This window comes from Lactuca virosa, chromosome 6 (assembly GCF_052849685.1).
Source record: "Lactuca virosa cultivar CGN04683 chromosome 6, Lactuca_virosa_CGN04683_v6, whole genome shotgun sequence".
NCBI classification, from domain to species: Eukaryota; Viridiplantae; Streptophyta; class Magnoliopsida; order Asterales; family Asteraceae; genus Lactuca; species Lactuca virosa.
The window spans coordinates 160,013,518-160,036,341 of NC_136431.1; the positions used below are offsets into that span (position 1 = coordinate 160,013,518).

The following is a 22,824-nucleotide window of genomic DNA, read 5'->3' on the forward strand; positions in this document are numbered from 1 at the left end:
AAAGAGGGTTCACAAGGAGGATTCTGAGAAAGAATCAGACGAAGAGAAAGACACTAGATACATCGTTAACAAACCTTACCCTATCAGAAACAAACTAGAGAGCACCTTATACACCATACTAATAACTAAGAAACTAATATAACCTACTAAGTTAGTGATTACACTACTCACACTATGTGTTAGGTTTATCACGTCTTTCATAACAACTAATAACTGCAAATCAAGTCACAAAATGTTAATGAGGGTAGTCACTATTGAAAAGTCATAAGTTTATTTTCCACATAAACTTCTATTATGAATTGATTACAAAACAATTTCGGAGCATGATACACTCAAACTACAATAACCTAGTTCGTATGAAATTTGATTTATAACCACTACCGATATCTTACCAACCTTTCATCTTTAAACTTTATGATAGAAAGATGCCACCTCATAGATATATCAGGCGTAATAACAATACGACAATAAATCCACCACCGCCACCTCCACAATATGACCCCGCTATATTCCAGGCTGCGATGACTGCCGTCGTAACAACTGCCATGTCTCATTTCCACACAAGTGGTACCAATCGGACGAGAAGTGGTGCTAACCCATCTGACCACGGAAATAGCCATGGACACCCTAGGGAGTGTACATATAAAGACTTCATGAATTGCAAACCCAAATCCTTTAGTGGAAATGGAGGAGTCATTGCTCTAATGCAATGGTTCGAGAAAAGAGAATCAGTTTTCGAAATTTGCACGTGCCCAGAAGAGAGCAAAGTCAAGTTTGCTGCCTGCACTTTTTCCGATAGGTCCCTGACATGGTGGAATGGCCATGTCAAGTCACTGACCCTTGCAGTGACTAACTCAATGGGCTGGGAAAGCCTAAAAACAACGATGCTAGAGGAGTACTGACCGAGGGGCGAAGTGCAAAATTTAGAGCAAGAACTGTGGGAGCTTACCATAACAGGTTCAGACATAGTAGCCTACACTAATAGATTTAGTGATCTAGCGGTACTATGTCCCGGGATGGTTACCCCGAAAAGCAAGAAGATAGAGAGATATATCTGGGCATTATCGCCTCTGATTCAAGGAAACATGATAGCTGCAAAATCTCTCACGTTTGACAGTGCCAAGCGTTTGGCACAAACACTCGTGAACCATGGGCTTCTCCAAGGAATAATGACCCCCGTTCCTGAGCCAACAAAAGAGGGCGACAATAAGAGAAAGTCTGGGAGCAAGAAGAAATGACAGCCAACACAAGAGGCCTTGAAAAGACAACATATAGTTGCTGTTCATGTTGCCACGGCACCTGCCACTCCAGCGCCCGCTAGTCGATATGCTGAAAACCTTCCGAAATGTAACAAATGTAACTTTCATCATACCGGAGTTTGCCAGAAGATGCATTGCCAGAACTGCAATAGGACTGGGCATACTACCCGTTTCTGTAGGGTACCGACGCAACCAATATCCCAGGTCCCCGACATTGGAGTAAGCCAAACTTGTTATAGGTATGGCGAAACTGGACACTTCAAGAGGGATTGTCCAATATCGAAGAACTCTAATGAAGATGGAAGAATACTGATGATTACCACAGGAGAGACTATCCCGGAACCCATGTGAACAAAGGTAAATTTGCCCAATAAAAATATCTAAAACTTAAAACTTTTTATAAATAATTATAAATTACACTCTCGTCCGAACAAGACACATCATTCATATAAAAAACTCAGAACCCTTGCAGGTAATCTATGATGGCTTAGTGTATACATTAGGGTCATTTATAATTAAGATTGGTAGGCTTAGAGTGAGTGATTACGCCTCATTTCATGTTCCTTGTTTGGTTGTGGATTTAGGGCAGAGTCACTTAGTCGACTATCTTTCCAATCTCAAGTATACATGACTTGTATACACCAAGCGATTATAGAAGGACCTGGTAGGGATTATTTTATGAAAATGAATTATTTTCAATTATCAGAACACTCGTACTGCTAGTACTCGCTAAATGCGGTACAAAATGTTCGCATTAGTAATAACAAGGATAAAACTGGAAGACACTGAAAACATACATAGAATAGTTCATCATTATAACCATCACTTCTTCCAAATCGACTTAACATTTGTTACGATAAGAAGTTCCGATGTTGTCTTTGAAAATGGATTGGCTTGGTCCACACCATGCCAACTTACTGTGCTACGAAAAGACCCTTCTCCTTAAACGACAAACCCAACATGAACCTATGTATCGTCTCCCGTTTTAAAACCCAGAAGTACCCATGCGATGGGTACCACGCCTTTCTAAGCTTACTGCGTACACAAGAAACTTAAAGTGAAACACCCCGAGGATGTACTGGAAGTTCATAACCTCCCGAAGTATCCCCAATAGATCTCCCAGGAATACCACTCGTACAACCAGTCAAGTTCGAGAATAGAGACTAAAGACCCATGCGGTTAACCTATCACTGCTAAGTATATACGCAAGGGTGGTATATAATTAAGAGTCAACAGATTTAGGATGTATGATTCCGCCCCACCTCCTATTCCTTGTCTGGTTATAGACTTGGGGCAGAGCCACTCATCCGAACGTCTATTCAATCTTAATTATATATGACTTGTATACATAAGGTGATGGTAGATTATCCAAGTATGAGTTCTACCATGAACTTCAGGACAACAGCTGCCCAGAGCTACGAGTGGACATCCTACCAGTTGGATAAACGTAGTCAAGTAAGCCAAACCCGCACACTCTCCACCAATCAGAACAGAAGATCAGATAGAACTGAAATACCTACCTCTTTCCTAGTTCCTAGTAGCCACTCATAATTCAAATTTCACGACGAAATTCCCTCTAACGGGGGGATGATGTCACAACTCGAAATTTTTAGATCAATTAAAGCATGAACCCTAACCAAGTACAAGTGAAACCACATTGCAATCCCTGTAGCATTTTATCATCTATAGCCTTTGGGCTTGTTTAAAGATTAAACCAAGAGGTATGGATTGAAAACTTAAACTAAATTAGAGTGTTATAAATGAGCATAAGTTAAAAGTCTAGGGGTTTAAAACATAAATAACCCTCATTAAATGAGTTTTCACCCAAAGTAATTAAAGGGAATTAATGCCAAATGGAGTTCACGATTGAAATCAATTCACCACAAGAGTTCACGGTTGGAAAATGAATCAATAAATGTACTTCACGGCCTTAAAGTTTGAATTAATGGAGTTCACGGTTTGAATTTGATGATCAAAAGTGTTCACGGCCAAAGTATGTTTGTGAACACAACCCAAAGCCTTTTAAGGGCGTAAACACCAATTCTAGAAGCTTTAAATCCAAAAACACCCTCTTAAATATCAAGATATTTATCCAATTTAGCTTCCCAATGTGATAACCTCTGTAAACCTTACATCCACCGCCTTAAGGACTTCCTTCATACTTAAGATAAAAAATAGAGATCATATGTTACACTTCTCACATTTAGTAAACTATTTCCTCACAATTCTCTCTCAAGTATCAAACCCATTTCCTCCATCCTTTCTATTTCAAGCTCCAGGAGATCTTCAACTTAACATAGTTACAAGCTTAAGTAAGTATTATACTTATTATTTAGTGTTTATGAAACACTTATATTTCAAAGATCATCTTATTCACACATATTATTATGTGTTTAGAACTATCAGGAATACGACATCATTCCTGTAATCTAGCCCGAAGGTCACTGTTTCTATTCCGTATTCAAAACCATTACCACACATAAGGGGAGAATACAAGTAAAACACAAGAAATTTTGTGTTTAAAAATATAATTTTATTTTTATGTTTTTTCTTACCATTTAAATGTGAAACTTGTTAAAACATGGAAATAAACTTATAAACTATAATAGGTATAGTTTATGGATCATATGAACTATTTTACAAAGTCCAGATTAAAACATGGAAATAAACTTATAAACTATAATAAGTATAGTTTATGGAATAAAGGATCTTTTTAAAAAATTACTTGTTATTTATAAAATGGTTTTTGCATTATTACTTATAAATTCGTTGAAGCTAATTGTGAGACATGTGTTCGTGTACTTACCTAAGTACCAAGGTAAGTCTAGCCTTATGAACCAGAGTCTCCTGGAGGGAGAGCATGAGTTTGTGTATAGATCTATACGGGTGTTACAATCCCACGTCGTGACTATTATTTATAGTCGTTCTGGGTGACAAACTTCCTTTTTTATATTGACGATTGATTCACATCGTATCAGGATATCCGTCATATTAGTATGGTTATAAGAACGCACAAGGAGAAAACAACGATATATTTTACGTAGTAATATACTTTTTCTTAAACAGTTTCAAGGGATATCAAATATATGATTACTCAGTATATATAATAGGGTTATATAAAATTGAAGTCCGATAGACAGTGGAATGTGTGACTTCCGCCTCATTTCCTGTTCCTTGTTTGGTTGTGGGCTTAGGGCAGATTCACCCATTCAACTGTCTGTTCGATATCGGTTATATAAAACTCGTAGGTACTAAGTGATAATAGGATGGTAGTATCGTCACATTGAGTTTTCCAGGCAAACACATCTTCAGCTAGGTGTTCTTATAAATAAAACTAGGTATCATTAAACTAAGTATGGTAATTATACTTGTGCTTTTCGGTATTCGAACGATTAAGACTACAAATCGGTTTTATAGAAAATATAGGATTTTCGATGATAAAAATCGTTATTTATAAAGGTAAACAGTTTTCGATTTAACTTTCTGAAAACAATAACATTTACTACTGAAAACAATTTTTTACAATAGAGTAAGTGGAACTAGGAACATATTTACTAAAGGTTCAACACTTATTTACCAACTAGTATAACATAAAGGACCTTTAATGGGTAATTCTATAATTACTTAGTTTATACATCACAGTTATATATATATAATATCCGATAGGCAATGGAATGTGTGATTTCCGCCTTACTTCCTGTTCCTTGTTTGGTTGTGGGCTTAAGGCAGATTCACACATTCAACTGTCCGTTCGATATTAGGTTATATATAGCTAGTATAAACTAAATGATTGTAGAAGGAACTATTGTGGCTACCATTCTACTAAAGAAAATATAGGATTTTCTGAAGGAAACACATTCATCATATCAAAAAGAATCATTAATGTTAATTCTGTGATTACTTGGTGAATACGATAGAATTATATATAATGAAGATCCGATGGATAGTGGAATGCGTGACTTCCGCCTCATTTGTTGTTCCTTGTTTGGTTGTGGGCTTAGGACAGATTCACACATGCAACTGTCTATTCGATTTGTATTATATATAATTTGTATTCACTAAATGATCACAGAAGGAACGGGTACGGTCATATTAGTCATTAAGAAAATATAGGATTTTCCGGAGGAACAAGCGAACTTTTTCAAAAAACAAAGATTATACTTTTTATAACAAAAATACTTATGAACTCACCAACTTTAATGTTGACACTTTTTCAAACCACTTGTATTGTCAGGAACGTTAGTAGACATGTACCCTCTAGAGTGTCGCAAAGACGGAGCATTACGTGTTATCTTTTGTTATAATGTAAATCATGAAATGTTTTGAACATAATGTAAACTTTATATTATTAATACGATGGTTGTTGTTACTTTGATTACTATGATGCATGTGTTCTGATACTTAACATGACGTCCTCCGCCCCCGAACGTTTCCGCCGTTCCGGTTTGGGGGTGTGACAAAACATCATTAGTTCTAAATCATAACTCAAACAAAATAATAATAGCCAAAAATGGTTACATGTTGTTAAGTATGAAAATTGACCTAATTTGTTAGTAAATTGATAAATTATGGTCAAAAATGTAAATACACAAAAATTGTAAGTTAGTTTTTATATAAAATTGGTATTTTTATAAAAAAAATGAAGTTCATATAAAGCGTTCGTGTAAAATTTGGATCATTTAGATGTCTATATTGTAGTAAATTTCATGTGTAAACCCATATTTTTATAAAATCTCCCTTAATGAATAAAAGTTTTCTGCCACATGTCACCTCCTTATTCAATATGCCACATGGCATTTTTTTATTTTTTCAATTCAATTTAATTCCACTTGGCAAATTGTGGATTTTTTGGTTTTTTATCAAATTAAAAAATGTCAACTATTTACCGCATCGTATACAATTACTGCATCTTATACAAATAAAGGAAACCTGAATATCACTGAATATCTCCTCCCGATTTTTGTCAATGAATACATTAAATCCAAATATATCTTCCTAAATTACATACACAACTGTCGGAAATCACCACTCAAATTGATTCTTATTTGTAGGAACTTATCAAATTTCAATTCATTCACAGCTATTCTTCATATCCTTTCCAAATTCAATTTTGAAAAATATATACAGCTACAATCTCAATCATATGTCGCCGTTTATTGAGAGATTGAAGATTTACAGCATTACCAAGTTCATCATCAGAGTCCATTATCAAAATTATCTACTACATCAGGTTAGCATATGTTATGATCGATACAATTAGTTTAACCATCACGAAAATGATTTGATTCTTTTTTATTTGAACATTTCATGTTTTCCGCTTCTCCTTTCCATGATATGGTCGAATTGTATATACATTTATGTACTAATAATTTACTCATGTTTCATTGCATATAAGCTGTTCGATTAAATGCCTAAAAGAAGTTTTTTTTCCTTGCATATAAGCTGTTCGATTAAATGCCTCAAAGAAGTTTTTTTTTTCCTGTCACACACCATGCTGCAACTGTGATATGGTCGAATTGTATGAAATTATTTTTGTTCTCTGTTTGGTTTTACATATCTTTAAAAAAAAATTAGAATGCAGTATAAAGGACTAAAATAGAAGCTCATATTTTTGTTCTCTGTTTGGTTTCACATATCTTTCAAAAAGTTCGATCGTTTTATGTAAATTGGAATTTGATTCAAAATTTATGCTAAACGGGGGGTTTGCAACATGTCAATAGTTATTTTTTATTAATTTATTGTGTAATTGCTTTTTTATTTTATAATAATAACATACTTGCTTTTTTATATTATAATAATACCAAATACTAGATTTTGTGCCTGTAGGATTTAATTTCAATGATTTGGGAATCCCAGACTTTATCCATTTTGTTTTGTATATTCTCAATGATTATGATTCCATTCCAGAGGATCCATATCCTACCTGTCACTGTGAATCTTTTTGATGATCTGGAAACCAGATTTTGTTATTGGATCAAAAGGAAATTCCAAGCCATTATTATATTATTTTGGATTTTATTGTGGAATTAAGGTTAATTACCATTGTCTGTAACTTTAATGTAGTTGGTCCCAAGACCTACTGCTACAATCACCTGAAAGAGCAATTGTTGACTTAATCAATTATGTCGACTATATTATGCATACGATATATCTATGAACTTGGATTACCTTTGTAGCACCAGCATCAAGGTTGTTGAACACCAGCTCTTCCAAGCCATTATTATATTATTTTGGATTTCGAAATTTTGTGTTTGGTAAACTATGAATATTCATTCCTGTTATCTTTTACTTTTTTAATTAAATAAGGGAATTGGGTTTTGGTTGTTTATTTGTGATAGCTTTTACTAAACAACAATATTGTTTTCTTTGTGTTTCTTTATAACATAATGTTAGTTGCTAATGCATCGTGGTAGTTGCTAATGGTCAGTTATCATCGTGTTTTTAACATTGTTTGTAGTAATCTTTATACTTCGTCATCATGCTTTTGAAAATTATTTTTATCATTTATTTATCATACTTTTGTGTTATATAACAACTGATCTTCGTTACTACATTTGGTTTACAGGTTAATGGAAAACACCAATCTTACCATGATCAGTGACTTGGCACTTGCACAAGATGACTACACGATCAAGGTTCGAGTCATTTGTCTGTGGAAACAGATTCGTATGATTGGAATGATATTGATGGACGAAATGGTATTTTGGATTTTTTTTAGTTTTTTATTTTTAATATTATTAATTTATACAAGTTAAGTTATGATTATTTTTATGTGTGGTATAACTTATTATTATATTTTTTCATCTATTTATAGGGCTCCAAAATTGAATGTAATGTGCATAAACCATTTGCATCATTGCAAGGAAAAACTTTGGAAGAATATGGTGATTACTACATTCAAAAACCCACAATAGGGTTAAATAATGGTGCTATAAAGTTTGTTGATGGACCACATAAACTCTATTTCCAATATAGCACTAAGGTTATTAGATGCAAAGACTTTTGTGGGCCCCACAGTCATTTGGTTAGTGTATTCCCTCAAATCCCTTTGTTAATGATTGAATTATCTAAATTTAATTTTTTACACCATAACAGATACATCCTTACACTTTTCGTTGTCTATAATATAGATATTATAGGAAACGTTTTCCAATGTTTTCCATTGGAACCTCCAAAAGACAAACAGGAGCAAAAAATCACACTAAAAATGGAGGATTTAGAGTGAGTTTCATTCTTTATACATATTTTTATTATTCTAATGATGCTTTGTTTTTTAATTTTATTTCTTTTTACAGAGGACATGAAGTTTTTGTTACTCTATGGGGAGGTTATGCTGATGAAATTGTTGCATATGTTTCAAAGCATCATTGTCATTTTGTAATGATTATTCAACTTGCTAAGTTCAAGAATATCCGACGTACGTATTTACCATGATACTAATTTGTAATATTTATATTCTTAAAATTTTGGTTTTATGAAATTATTAACATTGATACAAAAATTAAAATTTCCATTTCAGAGCGTCCATATGTCAACAAAATGTACTTGGCTACAAAGCTTTTTATTGAGGACGACATTGAGGAGATAACTGCTTTCAAAAAAAGGTGTCATGAATTTTCCAAATGATTTCTCATTTCAATTCAATATTTCTCATTTCAATTCAATATTTCTCATTTCATATTTTTTATATATAATAATTATTAAATGCTAAAATAATAGTTTACAAGCAAGAAAAAACTCTTCGTGTTCTTCGGTCTCACGTGCATCCGGATCATCGATCATGTATTCACTACATGATGATTTTGTTCAAAAGAACGCCCTTTACAAAATATCCGCGATTCACGAATTGAATGAGGTACATAATTGATCCCCCTATTAATTTAATTAATCCAATACTAAAATATTAACCAACTCTAAATACACCTACTATCATAGGGAAGTTGTGCAGTAATTCTTGGAACAATAAAGATGTTTGAAGATATGCGGAATTGGTACTATAATGCGTGTACAAAATCCAAGTCAAAGGTTATTTTAATGGATGTTCCAAATGAGACGGTCAATGGCTTGGACCGGTTTGAAGAGAAAAAGATGATGTTTTATCCAAAAAAAGATTGCAATGGCACAGATGTTATTGCTGAACCAAGGTATGTAACAAATAAAAACTTAATATATTATTATTCAATAATTTTATATTTATTTTTAATGTTACAAATTTATATTTATAGATATATATTTTTCAAGTTACATGATCAAAGTTCGAGTTCAAGGTTTAGTTGGAGTGGTGAGTCTTACAATGTTTGATCGTGAAGTAAGAAATCTTCTGAAAATATCTGCTGCTGAATTAATATCAACATATGAAAGGGTATATGTATTTTATAATCAATAATGTCCTCCTTTCGACATGTTTTATGGGAGGAAGTGCTAGACTCCCATATGCTGGGGAGAGGTCGGACAGAGAGTCATGGGAAGTACCGAAGTGGTACTCAAGACTATGGAGAGGATCCAGCAGGTTTGGAGCAGGCTTCAGACTGCTCAGAGTCGGCAGAAAAGTTATGCCGACAAGCGTCGATCGGACTTGGAGTTCCAGGTCGGGGATATGGTGCTCCTGAAGGTGTCGCCTTGGAAGGGCGTCATTCGATTCAGGAAGAGGGGCAAGCTGGGCCTAGGTATATTGGACCCTTCAGGGTTGTAGCCCGGGTGGGCAAGGTGGCATATAGGCTGGATCTGCCAGCTGAGCTCAGTTAGATACATAGCGCATTTCATGTCTCCCAGTTGCGGAAATGCCTGGTAGACGATTCGACGGTGGTGCCTTTGGAGGATATTCAGGTTGATGACAGCTTGAACTACATTGAGCGGCTAGTGGCAATCCTTGACAGGAAGTCATAGGATCTGAGGAACAAGAGAGTGGAGCTGGTAAAGGTGTAGTGGCAGCACCGAAAGGGCTCGGAATGGACTTGGGAGCCGGAGGACGAGATGAGGGAGCATTACCCCGAGCTTTTTCAGGATCGAGCAGCAGACTTCGAGGACGAAATCTAAGATAAGTGGGGGAGATTTGTAACACCCGATCCCTGGTATGTCTTTAGTTCAAGAATTTTATGTATTTTCTCTGGGACTCGACGAGTTGGTGGCCCAACTCGTCGAGTAGAGACGGGATCCGCGGAAAGTTTAAGTGACCTACTCGACGAGTCGGAGACTGACTCGGCGAGTAGGTGTTGTTTGAGTAAAGCCCTAAATTGAGGGTTTGCACCCTATTTAAACATCTTATCTCAGCCTCCCGCGCCCATATCACTCTCTTAAGTCTGTATATCGAAACCCTAGCCGTTTTTGTGTGATCTAAGGCCATTTTGGTGCATTTGGTGGTTTGTGAAGCTTGAGAAGAACAAAGGAGCTTGAGAGTTCAAGTGAGAGCTTAGAAATCCATAGATTGTGTTCCATTTACAACTCATTTAAGGTAAAAAGCTCCTATCTTGATCTTCCATGTAAATAATCATCTCTAGGGCTTGGATCTTGGTATATTTAGGGCTTTCTAAGCCATTTTCGGGTTGTGAAGTGTGATATGGAGTTATGACTTCAGATCGGGGGCCATTGGGGGTATTTATAGCATAAATATGCCAACTTTGTTGCCATAAACACCCCATGCATCTTGTAGGCCATCTTTTATGCCAACTTTGTTCCCATGCATGTGCACCAAGTTCGTGACTTTACGTATGAAAGGGACCCTAGGAGGTCAGATCTATGTTTTGGATGCATTAAGTCCCACTGAAATCGACTGTATAGTATTAGACAAGGAGGGACTCGGCGAGTCACTTGGGCGACTCGGCGAGTCGAGACGCTTTTTCCCCAAGAAATGTCTTCTGGAAATGGTTTTGGTTGAGTGGAAGGAACGCTCAGCCTGCTAAGGGTTTGCCTTGGACCTGGAAATCATGGGACTCGACGAGTGCTAGAACAGACTCGGCGAGTCCAAGGCAATCTCCCAATCTTTGAAAATGGACTCGACGAGTTGTTCATACAACTCGGCGAGTCATAGACTGGACACATTCTTATGAGGGAGATGAACTCGACGTGTTCAAGGATGAACTCGGTGAGTCGGATGAACATGGTCCGGATGGTTTGAATGAAGGAGAACCCATTGAGTTCTTGCTAGACTCGACGAGTAGAGTCGGGGTTGGATCGGGTTAGTGAAGTATGGACTCGACGAGTTGGTAGACCAACTCGACGAGTCAAGTCAACTGGGTGTTGACTTTGTCCAATATTGACTTTGACTGGACTTGAGTTGACCCTGGTTAGGGTTGTATGTTCTGTTTGATGACTTGAGGGTTGTCGTGTAGGGATTGAGGAGTCGAGGAGAGCCGACCTTCACGCCGAGGACAGTTCTGACACTACACGACATCGAGGTGAGTTACCTTGCAGTAGAAGTGGGTCTAAGGCACCAAGGCCGTCCCACTAGTAGTTGTTTACATGAGATGAATGTCTTTGTGATAATTGTCTGGTCTGCTATTGCTTGATATGAGAGTATGCTAGTTTTCTTGATATGTGACTATGCTAGTTTGCTATGTTACGTGCGATAGTATCAGTAGAAGGGGACTAGTCCCAGAATCGGTCGTTAGGACCAACGGGTAGGTCGGACACCCCAGATATGTCTGACAGCATGATTGAAATATGATATTATGTGTTAGCACTAGGGGTGAAATAGTCCCCGTGTTCGGTTGAAAGACCAGAGGGTAGGACGGCACCCCAGAACAGCCTGACATGGGTAGGTCAGCACCCCAGAATGGCTTGACATGGGTAGGTCAGCACCCCAGAATGGCTTGACATGGGCAGGACAGCACCCCAGAATAGCTTGACATTGGTAGGGCGGGCGCCCCAGAATTGCCCGACAGTATGTATGCTACGTGCTTGTATGGTATGTGGTAAGATGGGGGAACTCAATAAGCTTTGTGCTTACAGATTTAGTTTTGGTTTCACGTACCTCTTCGTCTAAGGGGAAGGAGTCGGCAGTGTCGCAGCGCATCACACACACATGGTTTCCGCATGGAGTTTTCTGGGAATGTACTCTTATTTATTTTACGTTTGACGATATGATTTTCAGACACATTGTTAAGTTTCTTTTTACAAATGACATGGCGTGAGAATGTTTTGGTAAACTATGTTGTGAATTACTTAATTAAAAATGAAATTTTTGGGCTTGAAATTTGGGATGTTACAAATTGGTATCAGAGCCCTAGTTTGAGGGATTCAGACATACCCCCGGTGGTGTTCGGACTCAAACTGAGGGATTAAAGGATTTTTACAAGGAAAATGGTTTTCAAAAAAAACTGAGTCAAAGGGTTTTGAGAAAGAACAAGGTGTGTGATGCGTGCGACCGGCCGAGCTCAAGTAAGTTTTCCCTAAGATACCCATACTTGTTATGTTATGTCATGTGATATATGATCCTGAGAACTTCATGCTAGACTAGGGCTAAGGATCTAGGAGGATTCCTTGACTGCCTTTTGTATGAGTTGTATGCTAGGACTGTCTAGTCAGTAGTAGGATAGCCTGGTTAGTTTATGCTTGATGTGGCTACTCAATGCACGCATGCTGCTTGCTTTGTGCTATAGGGGTCCTGGCTAACTTTAACTAACTAGTAAGCGGATATGTAACAGTATCCGCAAGCTAGTTAGGGAAGGGTGGTAGGGACTCCTAGTGCAGCTGATGGCAGAGAGTAGGTCAGAGAGTGCCCTAGGAAAGCCTAGGATGAGATTAGTTGGAAAGGGATATTGGTTAAGGGACTTGGCAAAGTTGAGGCAATCCTTGAGGAAAGTACGGATAGATGTGGAAGGTAGTATGGGCCCGTACTACTGGAAACAGAGGATCCGTACTCGAGTCAGGGAGGGCCGAGATGGAACCAGGAAACTTGGAAAGTGTGTGAAACCTCTCGGGAGTATGTATGATCCTGACGATTGCGTGTTATTTTCAGTATGGTGGTTACACGACATGGAGCAGGAGGTTCTGGATTAGGATCAGGATCGGGCTCGGGTGCAGGATCCGAACAGGTTGACAACGGGCTACGCGAGTTCATCGCGTCTGAGATCACGAGAGGTATCCTTGAGTCGACCCCGGTAATTTTCGGGTCGATCAAGGAGGGGATTATCGAGCTGATGGAGGATTGCCTCCGATCATTCAGGAGTGATTTGGCGTCAGGCCAAGCGGGTACGCGCACACTATCCTTCAAGGACTTCAGAGGGAGTGGTGCGCCGGACTTTCACGGGATGAAGGACCCCATTGCTGCCAGGAGGTGGATCGCAGACATTGAGTCTGCGCAGTTAACGAGCTTCTGCCCGGAAGGGTCGAAGGTCTGCTTTGCTGCGGGATATTTGAGGGATAGAGCTAGGGACAGGTGGGAGTCATTCGGTGACTCGCAGGGAGCCCCAGCCGTGGAGGCTATTTCGTGGTCAGATTTCGTGACCAGATTCAGGGTTGAGTTTGTGCCGGCTGTGGAGCTTCCGCAGCTGGCCAGGAAGTTTTTGGACATGAGGCAGACGACTGAGTCAGTGGCGGAGATCACCGCCAAGTTCAGGGAGAGGGCCCTGTTGGTACCCCAGTATGCGTGGGATGAGGAGATGTGGACGACCCGCTACCATGATATGTTGAGGGCTGATATTCGGGAGCATGTCAGCTATTCAGCGTGCCCGACCCTGGAGTCTATGATTGCCAGGGCGCGGGAGAAGGAGCTCGATTTGGAGCACGTCAGGAAGAGGAAAGCAGAGACTGAGCAGGTGACAAGGGTTTCGGGGAAGAAACCCAAGGGATCCGACGTTAGGTCAAAGGGCCAGCCAGGCCAGAGCCGCTGCAGTAAATGCGGCAGGCCGCATGAGGGAGCTTGTAGAGCGGGATCGACCGGCTGCTACAAGTGCGACAAGACGGGGTACTTTGGCAGAGATTGTACTGCCCCCGCCCCCACAGTGCAGATGTCAGACCTGATTTCCTTCCATTTCAATCAGAGGGGCCATAAGAAGGCCAACTGCCCTAGATTGACAGCAGCGACAGCAGCAACGCCAGTGGCGGCGCCGACTCCAGTGACAGCGCAGGTTCCGGATGGCCGGAAGGCCAAGGTAGAGGCTCTAGTGGTGCGGAGCCAAGCGTTTCAGTTGACAGCCGAGGAGGCACGCGCTGCACCCGATGTGGTGACGGGTACGATTCCTTTCTTATGATTTTGTTTTATGTCGCTGTGATTTTGATATGTTATGTATGTGCTCTGTTTAGGATCGTTCCATATGAACGGTATCCCAGTTCAGGTATTGTTTGATTCGGGTGCTACTCGATCGTTTGTCTCTCTTGCGCTTAGCAAGAAGTTTCCTGAGTCTTCGGGCATGTTGGATTGCCCTTTAGAGGTCGCGATTGTGGACGACCGGTCAGTGCGAGCATTAGAGGTCTACCGAGATTGTGTTTTGAGGTTGTTCGAGGAACGTTACCTGGTAGACTTAGTTCTCATACCTTTACGGGAGAACAAGGTTATTATTGGTATAGATTGGCTAAGCCCCAATCGGGCAGTGATTGACTGCGTGTAGCAGTTGGTGCGGATCAGGACCCCAAGTGGGGGAGAGCCGGTGATTCAGGGCGAGAGGCCACAGCGAGGACCAGTTTTATGTTCAGCAGCAAGATCTAGGCGCTACATTCAGCAGGGTTGCGCAGGATTTGTCGCATATGTTATGGATACCCGGGAGGCGGGTAAGGCGACAGTGGGCGATGTACCAGTGGTACGAGAGTTTGTGGATGTATACCCCGAGGAATTGCCTGGGGTACCTCTGGAAAGGCAGGTAGAGTTCAGTATTGACCTAGTCCCTGGTGCGGCTCCGATAGACAAGGCACCGTATCGGTTGGCTCCTCCTGAGATGTAAGAGTTGTCTACACAGCTACAGGAGTTGTTAGACAAGGGATTCATTAGACCGAGTAGTTCACCCTGGGGAGTCCGGATTCTCTTTTTGAAAAAGAAGGACGGGTCACATCGGATGTGTATAGACTATCGGGAGCTGAATAAGGTAACGGTGAAGAATCGTTACCCACTCCCGAGGATCGATGACCTCTTTGACCAGCTACAAGGAGCATCTTGGTTCTCCAATATTGATTTGCGTTCAGGGTATCATCAGATGAGGGTCAGAGAGGAGGATGTGCAGAAGACTGTGTTTCGGATGCGCTATGGTCACTATGAGTTTGTGGTGATGCCTTTCGGGCTCACCAATGCTCCTACAGCGTTCATGGATCTCATGAACCGCGTGTGTAGACCGATTTGGATCGGTCTGTGATAGTTTTCATTGACGACATCTTGGTTTATTCCAAGACTCGAGAGCAGCATGAGGAGCACGTATGGGAGGGTCTGGGCACATTGAGGAGGGAGAACTTGTATGCAAAGTTTTCCAAGTGCGAGTTCTGGTTGCGCAAGGTGCAGATTTTGGGGCACCTTGTCAATCAGAACGGGATTTCGGTTGACCCGGCCAAGGTGGAGGCCATGATGAGATGGGAGGTTACGAGGTCTCCATCCGAGATTCGGAGCTTTCTGGGATTGGCGGGCTATTATCGGAGATTCATTCAGGACTTCTCCAAGATAGCCGTTCCCCTGACCCGGACGACGAGGAAGGTCGTGGTCTTTCGCTGGGGGCCTGAGCAGCAGGCTGCGTTTCAGACCTTGAGAAAGAGATTGTACGAGGCGCCAATCTTAGCCCTGCCGGGGGGCATGGAGGATTTTGTTGTATATTGTGATGCGTCCATCTCAGGTTTGGGCGCGGTATTGATGCAGAGGGGGCATGTTATTGCTTATGCTTCGAGGCAGGTGAAGCCTCACGAGGCGAATTATCCGACGCACGATTTGGAGCTGGGGGCTGTTGTTTTCGCCCTCAAGATTTGGTGTCATTACCTCTATGGGGTTTCTTGTACCATTTACACGGACCACAAGAGCCTGAGGTATATCATGGACCAGCCAAATCTGAATATGAGGCAGCGTCGGTAGCTTGATGTGGTTAAGGATTATTATTGTGAGACCCTCTACCACCCGCGGAAGGCCAATGTCGTGGCCGATGCGCTTAGCCGCAAGGCAGCGCCGATCAGGGGCATCTGTCTGAGGATGACAGTTAAGACTCCGTTGTTGGAGTAGATTCAGGAGGCCCAGCAGGAGGCCATGAAGGAGGAACATCAAAAGAGTGAGCGAATTGCGGGTCAGGTTTCCTCCTTCGACTATGATAGCCGGGGATTGTTGACTCTTCACCGTAGGGTGTGGGTCCCTTATCATGGGGGTGTGCGCCAGGTATTGATGGCAGAGGCACACAAATCCAGGTTCTCTATCCATCCCGGGCCGACGAAGATGTACAGGGATCTTCGTCTCGATTATTGGTGGCCCTGTATGAAAAGGGACATAGCCTAGGTTGTGGAGAGGTGTCTGACCTGCAGGAAGGTCAAGGCTGAGCACCAGAGACCTCACGGCAAGGTCCAACCATTAGATATTCCGCTGTGGAAGAGGGGCGATATTACGATGGACTTCATTACGAAGCTTCCCGGGACCGCACGTGGAGTGGATTCGATTTGGGTCATCGTTGATCGGTTGACCAAGAGCGCCCATTTTATTCCAATTCAGGAGAGTATTTCGGCTGAAAAGTTGGCCGACATCTACATCAGAGAGGTAGTGGCGCGGCACGGGGTGCTAGTTTCAGTGATTTCCGACAGGGATGTGCGGTTCACTTCCAGGTTTTGGAAGAAGTTTCTTGACGAGCTGGGTACTCGTGTCCATTTTAGCACCGCCTTTCACCCACAGATGGATGGCCAGAGCGAGCGGACCATCCAGACGCTAGAGGATATGCTGCGGGCATGCGTTTTAGATTTCGGAAGTAGTTGGGATACTTACCTTCCGTTGGCGGAGTTCTCTTATAATAACAGTTATCACGCGAGCATCGACCGTACTCCTTTCGAGATGTTGTATGGGAGGAAGTGCAGGACCCCGATATGCTGGGGAGAGGTCGGACAGAGAGTCATGGGAAGTACCGAAGTGGTACTCAAGACTACGGAGAGGATCCAACAGGTTTGGAGCAGGCTTCAGACTACTCAGAGTCGGCAGAAAAGTTATGCCGACAAGCGTCGATCAGACCTGGAGTTCCAGGTCGGGGATATGGTGCTCCTGAAGGTGTCGCCTTGGAAGGACGTCATTCGATTCAGGAAGCGGGGCAAGCTGGTCCCCAGGTATATTGGACCCTTCAGGGTTGTAGCCCAAGTGGGCAAGGTGGCATATAGGCTGGATCTGGCGGCCGAGCTCAGTCAGATACATAGCACATTTCATGTCTCCCAGTTGCGGAAATGCCTGGTAGACGATTCGGCGGTGGTGCCTTTGGAGGATATTCAAGTTGATGACAACTTGAACTACATCGAGCGGCCAGTGGCAATCCTTGACAGGAAGTCAAAGGATCTGAGGAACAAGAGAGTGGAGCTGGTAAAGGTGCAGTGGCAGCACCGAAAGGGCTCAGAATGGACCTGGGAGCCGGAGGACGAGATGAGGGAGCATTACCCCGAGCTTTTGCAGGATCGAGCAGCAGACTTTGGGGACGAAGTCTAAGATAAGTGGGGGAGATTTGTAACACACTATCCCTAGTATGTCTTTAATTCAAGAACTGTATGTATTTTCTCTGGGACTCGACGAGTTGGTGGCCCAACTCGTCGAGTAGAGACGGGGTCCGCGGAAAGTTTAAGTGACCTACTCGACGAGTCGGAGACTGACTCGGCGAGTAGGTGTTGTTTGAGTAAAACCCTAAATTGAGGGTTTACACCCTATTTAAACATCTTATTTCAGCCCCCCTCACCCCTATCACTTTCTTAAGTTTGTATATCGAAACCCTAGCCATTTTTGTGTGATCTAAGGCCATTTTGGGGCATTTGGTGGTTTGTGAAGCTTGAGAAGAAGAAAGGAGCTTGAGAGTTCAAGTGGGAGCTTAGAAATCCAGAGATTGTGTTCCATTTCTAGCTTATTTAAGGTAAAAAGCTCCTATCTTGATCTTCCATGTAAATAATCATCTCTAGGGCTTGTATCTTGGTATATTTAGGGATTTCTAAGCCATTTTTGGGTTGTGAAGTGTGATATGGAGTTATGACTTCAGATCGGGGGCCATTGGGGGTCTTTATGGCATAAAGATGCCAACTTTGTTGCCATTAACACCCCATGCATCTTGTAGGCCATCTTTTATGACTTCTTGAGCCAAGATCCCATGCATGTGCACCAAGTTCGTGACTTTACGTATAAAAGGGACGCTAGGAGGTCAAATCTATGTTTTAGATGCATTAAGTCCCACTGAAATCGACTGTATAGTATTGGACAAGGAGGGACTCGGCAAGTCACTTGGGCGACTCGGCGAGTCGAGGCGCTCTTTCCCCAAGAAACGTCTTCCGGAAATGGTTTTGTTGGAGTGGAAGGAACGCTCAGCCTGCTAAGGGTTTGCCTTGGACCTGGAAATCATGGGACTCGACGAGTGCTAGAACAGACTCGGCGAGTCCAAGGCAATCTCCCAATATTTGAAGATGGACTTTACGAGTTGTTCATACAACTCGGCAAGTCATAGACTGGACACATTCTTATGAGCGAGATGAACTCGACGAGTTCAAGGATGAACTCGATGAGTCGGATGTAGATGGTCCTGATGGTTTGAATTAAGGAGAACCCGTCGAGTTCTTGCTAGACTCGACGAGTAGAGTCGGGGTTGGATCGGGTTAGTGAAGTATGGACTCGATGAGTTAGTAGACCAACTCGGCGAGTCAAGTCACCTGGGTGTTGACTTTGTCCAATATTGACTTTGACTAGACTTGAACTGGCCCTGATTAGGGTTGTATGTTCTGTTTGATGACTTGAGGGTTGTCTTGTAGGGATTGAGGAGTCGAGGAGAGCCGACCTTCACGCCGAGGACAGTTCCGACACTGCACGACATCGAGGTGAGTTACCTTGCAGTAGAAGTGGGTCTAAGGCTCCAAGGCCGGCCCACTAGTAGTTGTTTAGCTGAGATGATTGTCTTTGTGATAATTGTCTGGTCTACTATTTCTTGATATGAGAGTATGCTAGTTTGCTTGATATGTGACTATGCTAGTTTGCTATGTTACGTGCGATAGAATCAGTAGAAGGGGACTAGTCCCCGAATCGGTCGTTAGGACCAACGGGTAGGTCGGACACCCCCGATATGTCTGACAGCATGATTGAGATATGATATTATATATTAGCAGTAGGGGTGAAATAGTCCCTGTCTTCGGTTGAAAGACCGGAGGGTAGGTCGGCACCCCATAACAGCCTGACATGGGTAGGTCAGCACCCCAGACTGGCTTGACATGGGTAGGTCAGCACCCCAAAATGGCTTGACATGGGCAGGTCAGCACTCCAGAATGGCTTGACATGGGTAGGGCGGGCGCCGCAGAATTGCCCGGTAGTATGTATGCTATGTGATTGTATGGTATGTGGTATGGTGGGGGAACTCATTAAGCTTTGTGCTTACAGATTTAGTTTTGGTTTCAGGTACCTCTTCGTCTAAGGGGAAGGAGTCGGCGGTGTAGCAGCGCATCACACACACACATGGTTTCTGCATGGAGTTTTCTGGGAATGTACTCTGATTTATTTTACGTTTGACGATATGATTTTCAGACACATTGTCAGGTTTCTTTTTACAAATGACATGGCATGAGAAATGTTTTGGTAAACTATGTTGTGAATTACTTAATTAAAAATGAAATTTTGGGCTTGAAATTTGGGATGTTACATCCTGTGAAACTGATAATAGAATGATGGATGATCCCGCCTGGATAGCAAATGTAGTGAAAGGATGGGTCAAAGATCAGGGAGGAACCCATCAATATGAGGTAGGGCAATGTACTTTGACAAAACCCCCAACCACCACTGAGGAGCAGGCTTTGTACGGGGGAGTGTAAGGGGGGATAGCAAGAACTCTCCGAAGTCTTCTGAATTTTTCATGTGATTGACCTTTTGTAAACATGTTAGAGTTTTCATCTCTAGCATGTAGTTATTTTGTTGTATTGAAATTGAATGTAAACCCATGGAACAATTGTGTGAATATAATGAAGCATATATTATTATTATATTTTGAACTATGTGATAATTGTTGTGTCAATTTGTTTGTTTTCATTTCGAGTACAGCAGTAACCTCTTGTAGATAACTGAAACCATGGACAATGAAACACTTACAATTGAAATTATTAAATAGATCAACATCATGTCACCAAGAAGAAAGAGTGACCGAATGAACAAATGACCCAAGTATGAGCAATTCGAACCAACCGTTACACCCACGATATCATAGCCCAAAAGAGGCCGACTGAGCATGAGGCCAACAGTAACTCCAGTTATGGATACACGAACTGTTGGTGCACCACCACCACCCCCTAAGATAGGACTGCCTTAAACAATAGTTGAGTTAGAGCAACTAATATCAGACCACCTTACAATTTCTATGGAAAACATAAGGAGCGCGAATAAGGGAACACCCATCAATGAAGTTGAAGGAATCGGGAATAGGCCAGGAAGTAGTTCAAATGTTAACGTTAATGAAACTCGAAGGGCATGCACCTATAGAGATTTCATGAACTGCAAGCCCAAGTACTTCTATGGAAATGAACACGTGATCGGTCTTACCATGTGGTTCGAAAGGATGGAGTCCGTATTTCAGATCAGTTACTGCGGTGAAGATAGCAAAGTGCACCTTGAAGCCCGTACTTTCATGGATGTGACACTATCTTGGTGGAATGATCAAGTGAAGATACTGGGCATCATCCCTGCCAACACCTTGACTTGGGGAGAACTAAAACTGTGTTGATAAAAAAATATTGTCCCCGAGACGAAGTTCAGAATCTGAAGAACGAGCTATAGAACCTAAAGATGATAGGTTCAGACATTAAAGCTTACACGACCATATTTAATGACCTTGCCTTGTTGTGCCCATCACTGGTAACCCCAGAACATGTGAAGATAGAACGCTATATTTTGGGATTATCTCCCAAGATCAAGGGTATGTTCATCTCTTCAAGACCTACAACCTTTGAAAGTGTTAAGAATATGGCCAACCGCTTGACTAACAATGAGATCATTCAGGGAACCATGGAAGCCAGGGCTGAAAACCCCAGGTGTGAGTTAGAAAAGAGAAGGAGTCATCTGGAGAGAACTCAAGTCAAATCAAGAAACAATCAACCAAGAAGGTCTATGCGACAACTCCAATAGTAACACCAACACCTGTACCACAAAAGAACCACACGTGCAAATAACCTAAGTGTAACATCTGCAACCGATACCACATTGGAGAGTGTTACCATTGCACCAAATGAAACAAAAAGGGGCATACTACAAATTTATGGAAGATATCTATGTTGGATTTGCTGTCTAAGCCCATAACTATTACTGGTATGTACTTGACCCGATTGTAGCATGGTCCCTTTTTGGGTTGCCTTCACCAGTGCAATTTGATAGGAAGGATTTTTGAGAATAAAGTTATTTGTGATTTATTAATATATTACAAGTATAATATATTAATATTATTTAATTAGTATTGATCAAGAATTAATTTGGAATTAATTTTGTGATCAAAAGAGACTAATTAAATATATGGGGATTGATTGTGTAAATCAATCAATCTTGTAATGTGGGCTAATGATCCATGACTATATGCTTGGGCTAAACCAATAAGATAATCCATGGATAGTCCATGGAGGTTAACCCATGGAGCATAATAATGTGAAAAGTCATGGAGCGTTAGGGTTTACCAAGTGTAACCCTAGTGTTTTGCCACATTATAAATAGTGCCCCCAATATGCCAAAATCGGCTACACACTCTTTGGAGTCAAGAATCATATTCTCCTAAAACCTCATCTTGCATTTTGGTGTTTGTGAACCAATAGAGGCATCACACTTGAGGTGCTCAAGCTTTCAAAGGTTAAGAACTCTACTCTACTCAAGAGGTAAGCATCCAATTATGTTTTATATTATATAGCTTCAATAGTATGCTAGTTAGGGAGAATGCTTTGGAAAAAGAAAATGCATGTATAATTAGAGAAAACATAGATCCAAAGCATTTAGGGTTGCATGTGCACCATAGGAATGTTATAGTGCTCAAAACCCAACAGTGGTATCATAGTCTAGGATTGTTTTCCATTATATTTTATGCTTAAAAGGTTTTCAAAGTTGGAAAAGTCGAATTTTTTGCCACTGACTGGTGAACTTGCCGAGTACATGAACAGACTCGACGAGTCCACTCAGTAAACAGGGCAACTCGGCGAGTCAGTTCTTCCACTCGACGAGTTGAAGGCCTTGTTTGCAGAATTTCGAGTTTCTTGGTCTGGTTTGGATTTGGAACACTACCACAAACTGTTTTGGATCATTGGAAATATTTTTTATGATATGGTAGTGCTTGTACTCATCCAACCACAAGATAATTGTCAAAGTTTTTAAAATAATGGTTGTTTTATATGATAAACAAAGTTGCTTTTAAGTTGTTGATTTGAAATTGTCTTGCATATGAGTTTAGTTAGATCATGAATTATGTGATAATTTAGTTGTTAGAAAAAATGA

At 41.3% G+C, this 22,824-nt stretch overlaps 1 protein-coding gene across 1 annotated transcript; it reads left to right on the forward strand.

Annotated features, from left to right (window-relative positions):
• The first annotated feature begins 425 nt into the window (after window positions 1-425).
• Window positions 426-9,560, forward strand: LOC145122035 (uncharacterized). Its single transcript, XM_079057713.1, has 10 exons — window positions 426-636; window positions 7,653-7,668; window positions 7,825-7,957; window positions 8,074-8,195; window positions 8,355-8,480; window positions 8,555-8,676; window positions 8,779-8,863; window positions 8,979-9,114; window positions 9,195-9,403; window positions 9,485-9,560. The coding sequence occupies exons 1-10, from the start codon at window positions 426-428 to the stop codon at window positions 9,558-9,560; spliced, it is 1,236 nt and encodes a 411-aa protein (XP_078913839.1).
• Window positions 9,561-22,824: the final 13,264 nt, after the last annotated feature.